This window comes from Pogona vitticeps, chromosome 4, assembly GCF_051106095.1.
Source record: "Pogona vitticeps strain Pit_001003342236 chromosome 4, PviZW2.1, whole genome shotgun sequence".
Classification (NCBI taxonomy): domain Eukaryota; kingdom Metazoa; phylum Chordata; class Lepidosauria; order Squamata; family Agamidae; genus Pogona; species Pogona vitticeps.
Window position 1 is genome coordinate 64,641,211 of NC_135786.1, and position 18,767 is coordinate 64,659,977.

Genomic DNA, 18,767 nt, shown 5'->3' on the forward strand with positions numbered 1-18,767 from the left:
AGGGTAGACTGGAAGGACGGGGAGGGGGAGTTGCCATTGTTTATAAATCCAGCTTGGAGGTTACCAGGCGCTCCTCGGTGGTGAGGCCGGGTCTAGAGGCGCTCCACGTGTCGATAGGGGCCAGGGATGGAATTGGGATTTTGCTGGGCTACCGCGCTCCCTGCGACCCAGCCACCTCCCTTCCGGAGCTGGCCGACTTTGTCTCTGCGGCACTGTTGGCTTCCCCAAGGCTTTTGGCCTTGGGTGATTTCAACGTGCATGCGGAGGCAGAGGTTACTGGGCCAGCTCTTGAGTTCCTGGAAACCATGGCTTCCTTGAACATGTCCCAGCATGTCAACGGCCCCACCCACGTGGGTGGCCATACTCTGGACCTGGTCTTTTCCTCCAATTGGGGCGAGAGTGGTCTGATGGTGGCGGACCTGGTGTCAGTCCCCTTGTCATGGTCAGATCACCACCTGATTAAATGTAACCTCACAGTGGCCCTCCCCCTCTGCAGGGAGCAGGGGCCTGTTTTAATGGCCCACCCTCGAAGACTACTGGATCCGATAGGTTTTCAGGATGTCATGAGAGGGATTACGGCTGAACTGGCTAGTGCTCCTGTCGACGTCCTGGTGGACAGCTGATCTACCGCTGCCACCAGGGCAGTAGACATGATCGCGCCCAAACGCCCTCTCCGGCGCAGAACTCGTCCGGCGCCCTGGTTTAACCAGGAGCTCCGGGCGATGAAGCGAATAAGGAGAAGGCTAGAACGTAGATGGAGGAAGAATCCGACGGATAATAATTGGATAGCTGTCAAGGTCGCAACTAACCTTTACCTGAATAAGGTGAAGGCTGCATGTAGATCATACTTCGCTAACCGGATAAGCGAAGCATCCAATCAGCAGGCGGAGCTCTTCCGTATAGTGCGCGACCTATCCGGAGTTGGCCCGGGAGATGGGCCTCCCCCTAGTTTTTCTCCGGACCAATTTGCAGCATTTTTTAAATCTAAAGTGGAGGCCATCCGCCGGGAGCTCTCTCCCTTTTTGAACGCAGCGAATCGAGCTGAGATGTCCAGCGCTCCGTCTTGCCCGGTTATTTTCGATTCTTTTCAGCCGGTAACGCCTGACTCTGTGACCAGGGTGCTTGACCGCTGTCGGGCCACCACCTCCTCCTTGGACCCTTGCCCGGCCTGGCTAATCAAAGCAGCCAGGCCGAAAACAACCGAATGGGCCACAGCAATAATAAATGGGTCTTTCCTTGAGGGCAGGTTTCCGCCTGCCCTCAAGGAGACACTCATTAGGCCCATTCGAAAGAAACTCAATTTGGCGACGGACGAAATTGGCAATTATAGGCCCGTCGCCAATATTTCTTTCATGAGCAAAGTGGTGGAGAGGGTGGTGGCAGACCAGCTTCAGGCTCTCCTGGATGAAACAGATGCCCTGGATCCATTCCAGTCGGGCTTCAGGCCGCGCCACGGTACAGAGACGGCATTGGTCGCCCTGTATGATGATCTGCTGAGGGAGGCTGACAGGGGCAAAACGTCTCTGTTGGTACTCCTCGATATTTCGGCAGCCTTCGATACCGTCGACCACGGTATCCTCCTGGGGAGACTCTCTGAGTTGGGAATCGGTGGCCTGGCGTTAGCCTGGCTCCGTTCCTTCTTGGAGGATCGTCCCCAGAGAGTTCAGCTTGGGGAGAGTGTCTCGGCCCCGTGGAGCTCCAATTGTGGGGTTCCACAGGGGTCGATTATCTCCCCAATGCTATTTAACATCTACATGAGGCCGCTAGCTGGGATCATCAGGGGGTGTGGAGCATCGTGTCACCAGTATGCTGATGACACCCAGCTCTACATCTCCTTTTTACCAACTGCAGGTGATGCCGTCCTGTCCCTCCAGCGCTGCCTGGGGACCGTACTGGAATGGATGCAGGAGAACGGCCTGAGGCTGAACCCGGACAAGACGGAAGTCCTGAGGGTGGGGCCCCCCGTGGTTGGTGGCTTGGTCGACTCCCTCTCGTTCGGGGGGGCGACCTTGACTCCGGTGAGTGGGGTCCGCAGCTTGGGCATACACCTGGACCCGACGCTTACCATGGAAACACAGGTAGCGTCGGTGGTCCGCTCCGCCTTCTTCCATCTTTGGCGGATTGCCAAGCTGCGGCCCTATCTCAACACGGGGGCCCTCACTACCTTAGTGCATGCGCTTGTAATCTCAAGATTAGATCACTGCAACGCGCTCTACGTGGGGCTACCTTTGAGGCTGATACGGAAACTTCAGATGGTGCAGAATGCAGCAGCCAGACTTCTCACTGGAGGGAGAAAATACCATCATATCTCTCCCATTCTGGCTAGACTGCATTGGCTGCCCATCCGTTTCCGTATCGACTTCAAAGTCTTAATGCTCACATATAAGGCCCTATACGGTTTGGGACCTCGATATCTGGCGGAACGCCTTCACCTCACCAAGTTCTACCCGGATCACCCGCGCGAGCCAGGAGGTGAGGTTGAGGGGCCTGACGCCGAGGGAGGCCCGAAGGGAGAAGACACGAAACCGGGCCTTCTCGGCGGTGGCTCCTCACCTTTGGAACAATCTCCCTCCTGAGATTCGCGCGGCCCCCACCCTGGGCACATTTAAAACCCAGCTAAAAACATGGCTTTATGTTAAGGCCTTCCCTCCTGCCAGTATTTAATCTTACTTAATTTATTTTTCCTCTTTATTTGTCATGTACGATTTATGTTATGTTTATGTTATCTTTGTTAATTGATATTTTTTATTTTATGTTTTTATAATTGTATTAATACTGTTGTTAGCCGCTCAGAGTGGTATAGATGTATCAGATGGGCGGGATATAAATCAAATAAATAAAATAAATAAAATAAAATAAATAAAAAAATTATGAATACACTATGGGGCCACATGATCTGCCAGCTCATTACTCCTATTTAAGAAAAAGTGTGACAACTCAACATTATGTCACCCTTTGGGGCAGCAGTTTTGAACATCTGAAGAGTGCAGCTGTGCGTAAAGGAGCAGGCTTCATTCTTTATGGCCAAGGTAACTGGGATCAAATTTAGAGCTTGGAAGAAGTTAGTTTTCTGGACTTCCAACTCCCAGAACCTCCTAGCCAGCATGGCTCTTGGCCAAATTAGCTTGTAGACTCTGGATACAGCAGTCCAAAAAACTAACTCCCAAGTTCTGGTTGAACTGCTCACCTCTTTGACAGTTAGGGTGCCCTGCTGCCACTTACCCACGAAGAAACTGCAGGTGGATGGTGTAATGTCTACAGCATTCTTACACAGAAATGCACACCATTCACCATGGCAGCAGGGACTCTTCTAGTGTGTATGCGTGATGACCTTTCACTCTGCTTCTTGACTAGTTGTAAAGATTTAGGATTAAGTTTTTAAGGTGAAGAACTAGCATGAACCCTCTGGCTGATAGAAGTTACCAATAAGTAGGCAGCTTCAAATAATCACTTCTCACTGCAGCCAGCAACTTTCATCCCTGTTCACCCAGATCTGTGCCCATGACAAACCACGCTACTCGAACTGTTGTTGTGCTGTGTGCTGCCGTTTTGCTCGCTGACAGAAATGTTTGAAACATGAAGGGAGCAAAGGCAAGCAAAATTAAATCTTGCAGTAATTCGAAACAACGATTCTTTCAAATGCTGTGCATCATCACAAAAGGAGAGAGAGAGCCATCATCATAATCAGAACTGAGTCCAGCCCCTGTCAAGGAGGCCCAGTGAAGAATCCAACTCTCAACCTCTGGCTCCACAGGAAGATACTTAAATCACCAAGTTATCCAGAAGTTCAATAAAGCAGTCATGTCAACTGACCCCAAATCGCATAATCAGAATTGGTTATTCTGTGTTTGAGAATGTTTAAACTCGGGGGAGGGGGAGGGGGAGGCAAGATGTGGTCTGTATGTGGCTCTCATGGTCCTTTTTTTTTCCCAGGCCCCCTTCAGCCCCCCAGCCCCTCCACACCCACCAAGTAGCTTTGTCCTTTGCAGAGGCTTAGCAAGAAATTTTGCCATATTTTTAAGGGCCCCAAACACCATGGGGGCTCCTCATACCCCCATTTAAACATCATTTTAAAAAATAGTTATATTTCTGGTCACTAAAAGGCAAAAGGGAGCTCTTGCAGTTTAAAAAGTCGCTTTAAGTTAAACTTTCAGTTAACAGAACCATATTGCAGTACCTTTTATAATATATAAGCCCTGTTTTAACATGTTAAAATGAATAGTAATAATAAAAACATGCAAATTAACCCCTTTAACTCTGCCCCTTAGGAATGGAGCCCTCAAGGTGTCAGCAATTCTGAAAAACAGCTCTCAGCCCCAGTGAAATCACCCAGGAGATACCAATAGCCTGAGAAGTGGAAGAAGATGAGTGGGCACAGTCTTGAACATACTGAATCTAAGTTAGCCCTATCCCAGTCAGAAAAGGTAATTTTTGTTCACATTAAATGAAGTCTCAAGCCAGAGCCTGCTGTGGACCTTTTATCACTATCAGCCAGAAGTTATGATCACAAAGCCTGGGGGCGGGGAGACTGAAATGAAAACATTGCATACAGGATTGTTTGTGATTAGGACACAAGAGAGAGAATTTTTGCATTTTCAATAAATTTAATGACACGGAACATGGATGCCCTTCGTTCTTCTGTTCGCTGCCTCTATTCATGGATTCATCTCCCACTCATTTTTAAGGAAAATGGTGTGAGTGTGACAGCAGGTGCGGTGTTTGTGTGTGTAAACCTGTGGTAGAGATGGGGATACTCAGAAACATATGGATATCCCCGTCACAGGTGCACCTAATGAGGACCTGGCCCTCAGAACCGGCCTGGCCACTCATGCGCTGCCGTGCCACCAGTATCCCGCTGTTCCCACAAAGCACGGAAGTAGCTCCGTCATCGCCTGGCTCACTGGCCAGTCCATGCAGGCGGCAGGAGGACAAGTCTCCCTACCTGGCTGCTAAGATGGTGGAGCTACCTCCGTGATTGGTGGGAAGAGCAGGATGCTGGCAGCGCAGAAATGTTTGGTCTGCAAACTATAGAGGTCACAGTTACTTGTGAAAACCTAGCTGTTTTAGAGCTGCCAGCTTAATTCTCATTTCACATTCATTCATTTTGCTCCATGTGCTTTATTCGGCAGTTTAAGACTCTGGAGAAGATGCTATCCATCTGCAGATGCAGTGTGTGTCAAGATAACCTCCTCATCCATTGGATGCTCCTAAAGCAAAGGGCAACATCCTTCATGGAGAAGAGAACTCTTGCAAACAACAAAGGCAACAGCCATGTCTCAGAATCTCAGAAAGTCTATCTACAGAAGCTCCAAAACATCTCATCCTGCTGTATACTGTTTTCTAAGGTCTTCTTCAAGCTGAAAAAAAAAACTTCACATACCAAGAACAAGTGGTTCCATACATAGCCACACCTTAAAAGTATATTTTGCTCAAGATTCCCTTCACACTGGGAATGAAGCTTTAGTTAAAAGTGTGGGAAAAATCACCAGTGCTTAGAGTATTTATTCTTGAATATTTTGAGATGCATTTTATATGCATCTCAAAATATTCAAGAATAAATACTCTAAGCACTGGCGATTTTTCCCACACTTTTAACTAAAGCTTCATTCCCAGCGTGATGTAGTGGATAGAATGAAAGACTAGGACTCTAAGAACAGGGTCTGAATTCCTGCTCGGCCATGGAAATTGACTGGGGGGGGGGGGGACTGAAACTGATAAAACTTTGCCTTCAGTAGCTCACTGACCTTGAAAACCCTATTAGGGGTGCTATAAGTCAGTTCTGACTTGATAGCAAGAATTCTCTCTCTCTCTCTCTCTCTCTCTCTCTCTCTCTCTCTCTCTTTCTTACTCACTCACTCTCTCTCTCTCTCTCTCTCTCACACACACACACACCCACCCACCCCCACACACACACGAATTCTAGTAACCCACCTTGGGTCCTTTTAAGGAGAAAGGCAGGGTAAAATACTTTAAATAAATATTACATAAATATGTCTTGGCCTCTGTCCTGTGTCTCGTCTTGTTCTTTCTGCAGATTCATTCTCATATGTAAGTGCAGGCTTTTTCTTTTCCTGCCTTCTAGCATATTGAAGCTCTCTCTCTCTCTCTCAGGCACCATCTCCAAATGCCATTGTACCATCCTTCATACAGTCATAACACTTCAGAATTATTCAGAGGCTCTTTTGATTGAAAATATTTCTAACAGTTATAAAACCACAGCAAAAACCATCAGAGAGATGGATATGAGTGGATGCAGCCACAGCAAAGAGTGGGTGAGGGCCACAGCACTATATAGCTGTTTCTGTCCATACTACTACATTCCCCCCTCTTTTTTCTCTCCCCCCCCCCCCCGGTTAGCTGGTCGATTCTGGGAAACTTAGAGCCCAGAAAGAGTTATTTCAAGGCCTGGCAAGTTTCCTACTGCAACTAAAGTTCTAAATGGCTCCAGTTTGTTAGCACATCCTTAGAGACTGCCTGATGTGCCTTGTTCAAAGGCTTGACATCTGAGGACAGGGCTGCATTTTGCCATCCAAGATGAAGACAGAACACATGCAAAGATGATGCAGGCATTTTCCAAAGAGCATAAATAGGTCCAGTTTGAGTAATCTGAATTACTATATTAGAGCCTCAGTGATTTTCTTACATGGAAAAAAAATTAGATATGGAAACTTAAGTGAAAATGAGTCTTGGAATTCTGCTCATATTTCATTTTATGCCAGAGGCTTCTAACACTTTTCTCCCACTTCAGCTTCCAATTTCCCTATCTTCACTCTTTTCTCTAACTTTTGGGAGGTACTTCTGCACTTTTCATTTCCTCCGATTTTTCTCTTGACACACACAAGGAGGCCTTTTTTAAAATATCAAACAACACTGATTATGCTGAGAAATCATTATTTCTTTCCCAGAAATAATCTAAGACTTCATTGGTGTCACTGCTTCCTGCAACCATGTGTTACCTTGGTAAAACAAATTATTGTTTTCTTGAGAGACCTGTCTCTAAAATTAGTCTTAAGCCAACAGAGTTAAGCCGTTCAGTTTTAAACAGCCAAGAATAAAAAGGGACGTCACCCACAGCTGAGGTACAAACAAAGACGCAAAGGCTGCAATAAAATATTCTCAGCAAATGTGGAGAGGGGCATTCTGTGCAATTCAAGGATTTTTGCAAATTATACGAACACTTTGCATAATGCCGGCAGGTATACAGGAAAAAATAATGAACTTTCCAAGTCACAGCACTATTTTGAGACATGAAGTAAATGCTCATACTCAGCCCTTCCTTTTAGTTGTAATATTTGTGTGGGTAGAAACATAGTTCCCATGTTTACTAGGAGCAACAGCTTAAGTTTTACTCAGGGATGTTGGGAAGTCTTTGGGTCAGAGTCCCGAATCTCTATCCAAATCTTTGGTACCAAATCCCAAGTCCATGTCCCTCTTAAAAGGGCCAAACAACCATTCTCTCTCTCTCTCTCTCTCTCTCTCTCTCTCTCTCTCTCTCTCTCTCTCTCTCTCTCTCTCTCTCTCTCTCTCTCTCTCTCTCTTGGTAGATTATGTGGAATATTGAGGGAAAGGGAGTGCAGACATTAAATCAAGGTGGCCACAGATTTCTGAAGATTTCTTGTCTCTCTTAAGTTCTACCAGTCATTTAAGTGGCAGAGCTTCCTTTCATGAAGATCAACTACAGGTATTTCTTTCCACAGTCACAAAAGGCTACTAAGAAACATGACATTTCATTCAGGTTTTCAAAGATGAGATTGCAGAGAAATCAGGATTCAACAATTCACTGGACAGTAAAAATTTTTTTCTAATTTCTACACTACTGTTGAGGCATAAGAAGCTGCCACATCCTGTTCCCTGCAAGCTTTTTTTTTGGCCGTCTTGATAATGTATTGTTTTGGAATTAATCGTTATAATTGTTACTGTATTTTTTATGATTTTATACATGTTATATCAATGTGTTTTTATCTTTGTAAGCCGCCCCGAGTAGACATTGTCTAGAGGGGCAGGGTAAAAAATCTAATCAATAAATAAAAATAAATAAATAAATAGAAAAGAACCTGCCAGAGCCAGGAGAAAAGGAGAGGCACTAATAAGAACTGTATCCTGAATCTAGGTGAACATCCAGAAGAAGAATCAAGCCCTAAGGAAACAATTACAGCACCATCATTACTCAAAAATAAATCCCACTATATCCAAAGGGACTTAATAATAATCATCATATACTGCAAAGTCAATTCTGACTTATGGTGACCATTTTCTGGGTTTTCCAGGTAGACCATACTCAGAAGGGTTGACTGTTCCCTCCTTCTTAGAGCACCCTGGGACTGTGCAGCTTGCCCAACACTACACAGGCTGGGTCTACCTGTAGGAGCCACAGTGGGGACTCAAACTCCAACTTCTGGTTCCACAGCCTGATACCTAAACCACTGAGCTATTCAATCAGCATAGAGGGGCTTAGTCTCAAAGATGTACACTTCTGATGGCAACCCAAGTCTCCCATTATTGTCGGAAAGAAGTGAGCTGAGGTGGAATGACTAGATAAAGAAAGACAGGAAGATTCCTGTATAGCTGTGTTGTGACAGCTGCAATTTTGACAACTGCAGCTGGTTATGGAGGCATAAACTACAAATGAATCAAAACCTTTAATATTTCTCTTTTACTGACAGCCAGATCAGTTACAGAAAGGATGGGTTTTGTTTCCTAATTTTGCAGAACAGAGATCCAACTCGGAGGTGGGGTGTTCTTTCAGATAACAGGAAATAGTCTTGTGCAGCTGTTCTAGGCAGTGGAGAGCACCTTCCTCATACCTGTGACTTCTAATAACACCTGATAGTATTGGCCCTTTTGAGCATTTCATCTCAGCATTTATGGATGACAACCTGCCAGAGTTAACAGAAGCTATTTCATTATCCATGCTCCCAGCCATGCACCATGATCTCATCATGACTCAAGACAGGGAGAGGGTGGATTTCGTTATTGTGTTATGCATCTTCTGTTCTCAGTTTCACAGTTGATGTGTTAGAGAGAGGCAGAGCCCCATATCTGAATCGGGTTGGATTGTTTCCCCATTGACAGCTTTTTATGGGCAAGGTAACATCATCAGGTCCACAAATAAAGCAGGAGCTAGTCCACAGGATGGTTGAATCCAAGATGTTCCTCCTACCTACCTTTTCCATCACAGAGAAGGAGAGAGAGAAATAGGGTCATCTCAGTCCACTGATGTCTGCAAACACAAGCTAGAGAAGTGGCCAGCCCAGTGTGCCACCTCCATGACTAGGAAGGAGAACAGCATATGGACAATCTGTTGTTATCCTGAATCACTGACTGGAACAGGGATTTATCTCATCTGCCACCAGAGCCTATACAAGGCAGGACCTCTGCAGGCCAGATTAAGCCCAGTGGGCACAGATTTCACATTGCCCTTCTTTAAACACACTTGTTTAATATAAGCAATTTTGAAGCTGCCAGGAGAGGAATAAGAATCAACTCTTCATGTTATTCTATACCATTATTAGAAATTAAAACAAATCTCTGTCTTTAAAAGTAATCACTTGAGGCCCCTTGGTTCGAAAACAGCCAGCCAACACTAACTGAGAGTTATTACCACTTTGCAAGGATGTCCATGGAGAAACTTCCTTTTGTTAGTTCTTATTATCTCTTAAGAGAAAGGAGGAGCGCATTAGATTAGTATAGATTTTTTAAATTATTATTCTCACACTCTTTGGCTTCCTTAGCATTAATTACCTTTCATGGTCAGATGAGGCTATTGTACTTAGGACATACCAAGAGTCTCTGGAAAAGACAATAATGTCACTTCGAGTGCAAAGTGGTAAGATGGAAGGCAGTCAGGAAAGAGATGAGATGGGTTAATTCAATAAAGGAAGCCATGGCTCATTAGAGCTCTTTGAAAGACCTGAGCAGGGCTTTCAATGACAGGACTTTTTTGAGATTGCCACAACCTAGAAGCCATATGATAAGACATCACAACAACAGAGTCGACTGAAATAGAACTGCTCTTATGGATGTGAAATGTTACATCCATTTCCCCATCCTAGCTAGGAGGTGGCTAATTCCGACTAACATAAATGGATCCTCAGGTTAGAAAGATCTGGATTTCAGCTATGGCAGTCTTGATTGTCAAGCCTGCATCCAGTCCTCAAAGGGATTCATCCTGAGTTTCCTTCAAATTTATCACACCACTCATTTGCAGCATCTATGTAATAAACTGCTGGGAATTGACACAGCTCCCTAATTAACTATAGGTAATCATATGCAGATGCTGCTGATCCATGGTCATGGCCGTTGATTATTGTTGTGTAGGTATGGATCATGTTTTGCTTGGACAACTATCATCTTTTCAATAATCCCTTCAGTCACCTTTTGGCGAGGAGATGAGACAAGGCCTTCTCATCAGATGCTCCAGGCTATGGATTTCCTTTCCTAAGAAGCTTAGGTTGGCCCCTCCCTGTTGCTTTTCTGCCAGCAGGCAATTTCATTTTTATTTCAACAGGCCTTATGTGTTGTCTATTGGCCTTTTTAATGGTGGCTGTCCTGGTTGTTGTAATTCTAATGGTTTTGAAATTATCTATATTAACTTAGCATGTATTTTAATGTAATAATGAATAGGATTCTATTCTGTACTGACTGGCACACAGCTCTGTCTTCCAACATCTTGCTGCCACCTCTGTTGCCCAGCTCAAGTACCTGGTTCTGTCTAACGGCAGCTTAGCCTTGATAGCAACCCACATTTTTCTATTGCTTGTGTGCCAAGCAAAGTTAATGTAACTGTATAAATTAACAATTGTGTAGCTTTGCTGAGCTAGAAACCTGACAAGCCACAAAAACAAAGACAGCTTCATTATTTCTGCATACTTCAGGGAAATTTCCAGATGGGAACTCCTAGAGGTGCCACTCAGGACATATTACACACTTATTCTTTCAGTCTATAACAGATGTTCTGTGTTAAGAAAAATTTAAAAAGAACAGAGAAGCAACAGGAAACTCTTAGATTATTACAAATGGAAGAAGATGATATGTGGACATCCCGTTAAATTCCATGAGTGAGACAGAGCATAAAATGAAAGGACCATCTCCAGGAATCCATGAGGACTCAGCAGGGAAGGGAGAACATACATATAACTAAAACAGTATATGAAGGAACGAACAGATGACTCAAAATAGGACATAAGGGTTTTTGACCTTTGTTGGTCAAAACCACAAAACATTTCACTGCTTGAGACAGAGCAACCAGTGGCACTCCAAACAGCAGGGAATCTCTTTCAAGCCTTTCGAATGTGATACCCACTAGGGCTCAGAGAGGTGGAAGGGCAGGAAATGCAGCAAAAAAGCACTCTGATTTTCCAAGAAGGACAAGGGGCATCTGCAGCTCTGCTAAAGATATTTGCCTTAACTCTCCCATACGTGTACTAAAGGGGCTTCTTGCTCAGAGGTGAGGAGCACGGCAATATCTATGTTCTTACCAGAGGTTCCAGCTCTCTTTGGTCGACCAAACTGAACTCACTGATGAAGTAGTAAAAGTGCTTGTAGCAGGTGTTGACGTGAGCTTCTGCACCCATGCTGATGATGCTGTCAAAATGGTGGATGTAGACGTGGACAAAGACCCTGAAGAGGCGAGTGAGGATCTTTGTACAGACTTGCTGGAAATTCTTGGGGAAAGGAACACCTGCCAGATGGAAGAAAGCAAGGTTTAGATTGGAAGCATCCAGCATTACATTAAGCATCTACTTAGGTCAGTCCATCTGTGCCACTTTAACAAGAGTGCTGATTCACAAGCAGGAACAACTGCCAGATGCCTTCCATTACACATAGCTTCGCTACTGTGTTTGAGTTATCACCTTATATCTGTTCCACATGCACTTAGGTAGGCTACACTTTAGATATTATCTGCTAGGGTAGGGCTGGGGAACTTATACTCCCCTCCCTTATGTTGATGAACTACTCCAATCACCCTTCACTACTGGACAAGATGGCAAGGATAGATGGGGCCTGGAGTCAAACCACACATCTGAAGGTCTGCTTCTCATCTATGTGTGAGGGGCTGCAACTTAGGTGGACTATCAATTTGTTAAAAGTTGGCATACAAGGTGATTCTGGAAGCTGGACAGCTGTCTTCCACAATGATTGCGACATAGGGCACTGTTTTATATGGAACAGGCTATCCACAGTAGACACCTCATCTTCCATCATGATGGGTAGCGGACTCCTACCCTCCATGTTTACCTGCATATAACTAGAGATGAGATTTTCTGAATGTCAAGCTCTGTCACTGAACTATGAACTCCATCAGTTTTATGACCAGGATTTTAGTTCTTAATCATAGGTATATTATTATCCATAGTTGACCATAGACTTTAGGAATGTCAGTACTAAAACCTACAGAATGAAAAGCATCCTTGGCATTTCTATGGGATCTGTATTTAACATGACAGATGTGGTTTCAAATTGGCAATGCTGTACCTCCAGAGGGAGCTAGAGGACATCTTTAGCAAGGGATGGCACTGCACACTCTTCACTCTGGGCCTTGACCCGGATGACAAGAAGGGATAAGATTAGGAAATTTCATATTCTCATGATGAGCGCAGTTTACTTGCAGTGAGTAGCAGGAAAGGAATGAAACAGAGTCTAAACGGTCTACCATATGTGCTTCATTGTTGTCTGCACTGCAGAGATGAAAAGGAATGCCATAAATATGGAAATAATCCCATGGCTGGATTTTATTTTCAAGCAGGTTTGAAAATGTTGCTGATTTCTACCACTGCTCTGTCAAGAGAGTGGCAGCTGCTCTTGGACCTGTATCTTACACGTTCAGCTTCGGAACGCAGAATGTTATTCTGAACCTTGTCAGCATGTGCAAACAGTAAACACATTTTATATTATCAACCACCAAATTTTCTGTCCCTGTTGTTCACTGTTGCTTTTGTGCTGCATTTTCCTTACACATCACATGGATTTTAGAAGAAGCCTAGCAAATCAATTAATATGCCCTATTTAATGAAGCCTGGGTTGTTAGCAAGGTAACATCTAAATGGAATTGTACCTGTAGAATACAACAAACAAAGAGACACAGATGTTCTAATGTGTGGGATGTTAACAAGTGCTGCTGCTATGCGTCTGGAGCAATAACATGTGGGTGTACATGAATGAGAGAGACTGCAGCAGAATCTGCGAACTTAAAGAACCTCAGAAAGGGTGGCTCTGGGTGGCCTAAATTATGGCGTGACAGAGCAAGGATTGCTCTTCCTTTGAGGATACTGATTTAAAACATTTTGTATTGAAGGTGGAAAAAACAATGAATGCTCACTAGTGATGAAATTCACTGCCAGAACTAGAATGACTTATTTAATTTCATGCATCTAGAGCTGGCTTTTGAAAATTAGAAAGTATTCATTGCTCAGTGGTTTAGATGTCTGGCTATGGAGCCAAAGGCTGGAAGTTCAATTCCACCGCCCCCGCCCCCGCCTTCTTGACGGGGGCCGGACTCAATGATCCACAGGGTTCCTTCCAGCTCTGCAGTTACAAGAGGATGAATGTGACGGTTCTCCAGTTGTACAAGACTTTCAGCCACTTGTAGTCATAGGGGAAAAAAAAGATCTGAAGGTGTGGCCAGATGGGCATTTAGCCTGAGATTTGGATCACTGTGGGGCCAGGGCAGTACATTCATTTTTACAGCAACCACACATGATTGCTGGAACAAACCAAATTTCCCCCAAAACATGCCTACCTTTCTGGCCCCTATCGGGGCTCCTCCTTTTTTGGTGTGAGAGGATCGCTCTAGTGTGTGATTACAGTACTGCAAAAGGACCAAAAGCAGACCTTCCTATTAATTTGCCAACATCATGAAGTGGCTTTGATAATGCAGTCACTTCAGGATACCGTCAAATTAATTATTTCTTGGCTCCGTGGAAGGGGTAAGGGGGGGGGAAACCTTAAGTGTGTATTGGGCAGTGAATATTCTCTGCACCACTCTTTTTTTTTCCTTTGGAAGATTTTGTTTGCTTTTCTTGTAAAGGTCTGGTTGAGTGTCTGCCTCATTGAGCTGTGTGGTAGGTGGGATCTTTAAGAGGAAAATAAACTTTCAGGAACATTATTTCAATTTGTCTTTTTAAAAAATATACATATATACGCAATTAACAACAGTGAGTGCTTCTCTCCAGGACTAATAGCAAAGACAGGAAAAAATTCCATGCTTGAACAACTGGAACAATTCCATGCTTGAACAAAAGCTCCCAGCAGTTGCACTGGGTGGTGGTGGTGTTGAAAGCTGCCATCCAAAACAGAATCTTTCCCCATCTCTAGTTCATAGAAGGCACCATGAGCAAGATCCAGTGTGGTCATCAGGACCGTGACATGACAGGAAATGGTTAAGTGGCCCTTTTCCTCATCCTGTCATGCCAGTGAGAATCTCCCTCCGCATGTTCCATAAACTTTGTTTAAAGCACTTACTGTGGTTACTAAATATACTCCTCATGTCACATCAACTGTGGCCTCGTAGCATAATGATGGAAAAGAACTGAACAGAACGTTGTATACTGCCGAAAAAGCATAATAAGCATAATAATCCTCAGCTTTTCCCAAGAGCAACATTAATAATGTCTTCTTGTCCCTCTTCTATCAGCAACAGAATGTCTTTGTGTCTGTTCTGTCTCTTAATGCTACAGCTCCAAACAATGATGTGGTGCTGCATCCATACCAATTGTGCTTCTTCCACCCACCAGTTCTCCTTCTCCCAGCACCTCTTAACCCATTGAACGAGATTTATTTAAGCCCCAAAATCTGAGAGAGCTCTAGTATGTAATTCCTCCAGATTTTCTATTCTGGTTCATTATTAAGAGTCTGAAAACTAATTCTACCACACAAAATGAAAACAAGAAGCCAAACTATCAACAGGAGACTAGCAGACAGGAACTGTGAACAGCAGTAACAGGACTGAAGATTGCACACTTCTCCCAGCCAGGAAGTATGGTGGAAATCTGATAAGCAAGACATCCTCTTTTCATGTAACCTCAAACTTTCGAAGGCTGTCTGGCCACTGACTACAGTTCTGCTGAGCAGATTTATCTCAGGTGCTGTTTCTAGAATCTACTCAGCATGGTGTGTGGATGATGTAGGACTCACTCTGTGTGCTTGTAAGGGGGGGAGGTCAGTTCCATGAAAAGAGGAAACGTTGTGTTGGCAGAAAATTCAGCCTGTTGATTTAGTTAAATGTTCCTGTAACATTTGATACCATGGCCCACAATAACTGATAATTCAGGACCAAGAAGAAAGATTACAGACATCCTAGCAGAGGCTGCCCAATTTTGCCCCAGAGTGAGAGGGTTGCTTTGGGGAATAAATGTTAGGTTGTCATACATGGGCAGCAAGTAGTTATTTACTGTGCTGTTCCTGTATTTTACTGCCAGAGATGGTTTGATGTGTTTGTGGGATTTCCTGCCTGTGGTGCCACAATACTTTGGCTCATTCTAGGTGCCATGAACCTTGGCACCCGAAGGGCGGGTAGGTGGGACTAACGGATGAAGTGCTTCAGGCAGCAAAACTGCCCTGCCCAAAGTTCAGTCACATATACACCACACAGTCACCTATCTGTATTGTACAGAAGAATAACCTTCTGGACTACAACTCCCAGAATTTGCCAGGCAGCACAATCAACTGGGTATGGCACTCTGGGATTTGAAGTCACAAACCCAGCAACTTTTCCAGTTTGTGCCTGAGCCATAGAGGAGGGCTGGGCAAGTTCCAGGAGTCTAGAGGAAAAGATTCGACCCTGGAATGCACTGTGGGCTGTATTAGCTTCCCAAAAATGAACACAGAAACAGCTACAAGTTATAGCTTTGTGAAACCAAGGGGAGAGGAATATAAGGCACGGAGGAACAAGGTTACCTGGGGTTTATAGGAACAGAAGACCAACAACATCTAGAAGACTAAGCCATATTTTAAAAAGAATTGAAGATAACATAATATTTTTGTCTCACTCTCTATCTGGTCTATCAGAATCTGCCAAAGGTTTAACAATGAAATTCAATGATCTAAAACAAACCTCATACAATTAAGATGATAATTGGATGAATGTGCTTATGTTAGTTAACCATTTATTTTGCTTGTAGAATTATATAAATCACCTTTTTAGACTCAGAAGCTCATTTTATTTGTAACTTTTTAGTGATCCAACATATTTATTGCCTAACCCAGATCTTAGCTTACCTAAGGTCCTCATAACTTCTCATGGCTAATTGTGACTAAATTATGAAGTGTTCCAGTGCATCTCAGTCATGCAGTTGAGCACATGACCAGGCACACGACCAAGACACATCCTGGTACCTTATCAATTAATCACAATCAGCTGTGGGAACTTATGCAAACCCAATGCAAATATTAGTAGGAATGTGGCCTATGAATGAGTCACATGACTATTTTTTGTTAACTATTAAACAAGTGGCTCATTCACACAGTTGTGTTGTCCCTGGATGTTCTGGGGTTGTTCTGAGTCATTTTGGCATCGTATTTGCTGCAGATCTGAATAAATCATCTGAGCAATAACATGGACGAGCATTTACAAGGATATACTAGGTCATATTGGTACAATTTGCCCACACAAAGGCAAAATAGCTCCCATGCATCTCATTTCCAATATTGACTGCCTTCCCCTTTTGCCTATCTTCTCCACCTTCGTTCTGCTCAATGTGACGTTCCTCCCTACCCCCTTCTTTTACCTACTAACTCTTCTCAAGCCATCTCTTTCTTAGCTGTTCACCTATGTCACCATAAGAGATCACCAATATTTCTCTTTTAATTTTTTGACCTTGAGTTTTTACACTACGTTGTTTAATCAATGCCAGCGATTGGCATAAAAAAACCACATCCCTAAGCAGTGAAATGTTCAGGTGTATGGGGACCAGTTGGTGGGAGGAAGGAACTGGGGAAAGGTTGTTGCCTGTTAAGAAATCATAACAAAAAGGAGAAAAACAAAACAAATAGGGGTGGAGGGTCAGTGATTTTCTGTAGGATTTTGTGCTATTACAGTATTGAAAGTGCCATAGCACTAAATCTATAATGTGGAGAGAGAGAGAGAGAGAGAGAGAGAAGTCAAGCCAAGCCAAGCCAAGAGCAGAACAGCTGACATCCCAAGGAAATCAAAGAAACAGATGGAAGTAGCACTAGGGTGCTTAAGCGATGGAGACTGACCAGCAAAACACACCCATAAGGAAACATCATCTAATGATATGTGCCCAGAAGTACCCATAACAACTCAGTACTAGGGTCCATATGGGCAGATGCAATTCAGAGCACCACAGAATGAACCTACATCACCATCCAGCAGTGTTGTAACAAACCACAGAATGCAAAGGGTGCCCTATTTTTTTGTCCCATTTTGACTCTGTTGCTATCAGTTGCAGCCCTGAGTTACGCAAACAGTGGAAATATGCCAGCATTATGGTGTTAAACTAAAACTCCATATGGATACACTTTAAGAGCAACAATGATCTGTTTTCCATTTTAGGGAACATTAGCAACCACCTCTTGCAAAGCTGTGACACACAAAGAAGACAAATGTTGAACCCTATTGCTTCCTTCACCTCTTCCCGTCTCCTAAATTGAATAACATCCAGCCTGCCAAAGAGTTCTGAAGGACCCAAAAGGTTGCTTTTAAAAAGGAGGATCGACTGACAAAGATACTGCCCAGCTCCGTTTACTGTCTCTCTGTAACTTTTCTAATATATGGAGTAGGGCAATAAAATACACCAGAGGATGGCATTCAGTTTTGAACATTCTGGCTGCCATCTGGCTTGAAGACAGATGTTTGCAAAGCACCACTTAACCTGACAAGCCAATCAGCAGAAGTGATGTATTAATAAGAACAAATAAATTACAGGACAGCATGCTGAAGGATTTTTCTTTCCAAGCTAAGGTTTCTCTGATACATTCAAACTAAGCCTGCTAATGGAATTCCTTCATATTCATCACTATAAGACAACTGAAAGAAGGGGCGATAATTCTGAACAATTGCTGTTATAGAATGATTTTTTTTTTTACATCCCGCTAGACGCAGCTATGGTTAACTGCCTCTTCCTATAAATAACTGTATGAAGTGGTGTATGTGTGTGTGTGTGTGTATGTGTGTGAACAAACACAATGGGAGTGGCACAAAACAGCTGCCAATTGTCACATACTATTAATTCTGGAAGGAGATGGGGGAGGAGGGGGGCGTAGAGATGACACAACCAAGCATTTACAAAGCTGGCCAGCTGTGAAAACAACCAAAAACATGCTATGTCAAAGCATTTGTTCCTTTACAATGGGAAAATAATCCAATAGTAACTCAAGCCACTCCTCCTGCAATCTCTTTGTATTCTGAGGAAATGCATTTTGAATAGAAGCAGAACATAAGAAATAATTGGTGGCTAGTACAATCCTTTTCACATTTCCTCTGAAACAAGTGTTTGGAAAGTTAAGTCCAGTAAGCGGGTTTAGGGCTGCAGCCTAAATCTTTCTAATGAATGAATGAAGTTCACTCATTTCTGATGTTCAATGGAAAGGAATGCCGTTCAGTGTTTTTGGGGTAATCATCTCATCTGATTTTGCACTGCTGGCAGCTAGCATGACTAACTCGAGGCAATGAGCATCTCTGCTGGCAACGTCCTGCCTCCTGCCTATGGCAAGCACTGAATAAAAAAAGAGGCTTCTTCTTTATGTGAGTCAGAGAAACTGAGTGCCTTCAGATAAGGACTACTGGTGAGGCTATCAATGTGTTCAGT

The 18,767-nt window shown here is 43.8% G+C and overlaps 1 protein-coding gene and 1 long non-coding RNA gene across 3 annotated transcripts in view; one reads left to right on the forward strand and one right to left on the reverse strand.

The window, feature by feature from the left end:
- The window catches only part of MOB3C (MOB kinase activator 3C), a 44,840-nt gene that overhangs the window by 4,508 nt on the left and 21,565 nt on the right, over nt 1–18,767 (reverse strand). Inside the window, exon 3 of the mRNA XM_020807501.3 lies at nt 11,478–11,680. Within this exon, the coding sequence (XP_020663160.1) occupies nt 11,478–11,680 (203 nt within the window). The remainder of the gene's footprint in view (nt 1–11,477; nt 11,681–18,767) is intronic.
- On the forward strand, nt 2,888–18,667 carry LOC140706629 (uncharacterized). 2 transcript variants are annotated; one of them, XR_013544899.1, is made up of 3 exons: nt 2,888–4,424; nt 5,130–6,272; nt 7,545–18,667. It is a non-coding gene; the product is annotated as an uncharacterized LOC140706629 (long non-coding RNA). The 2 variants fall into 2 exon arrangements; XR_012086384.2 differs by having other exon boundaries at nt 5,130–18,667.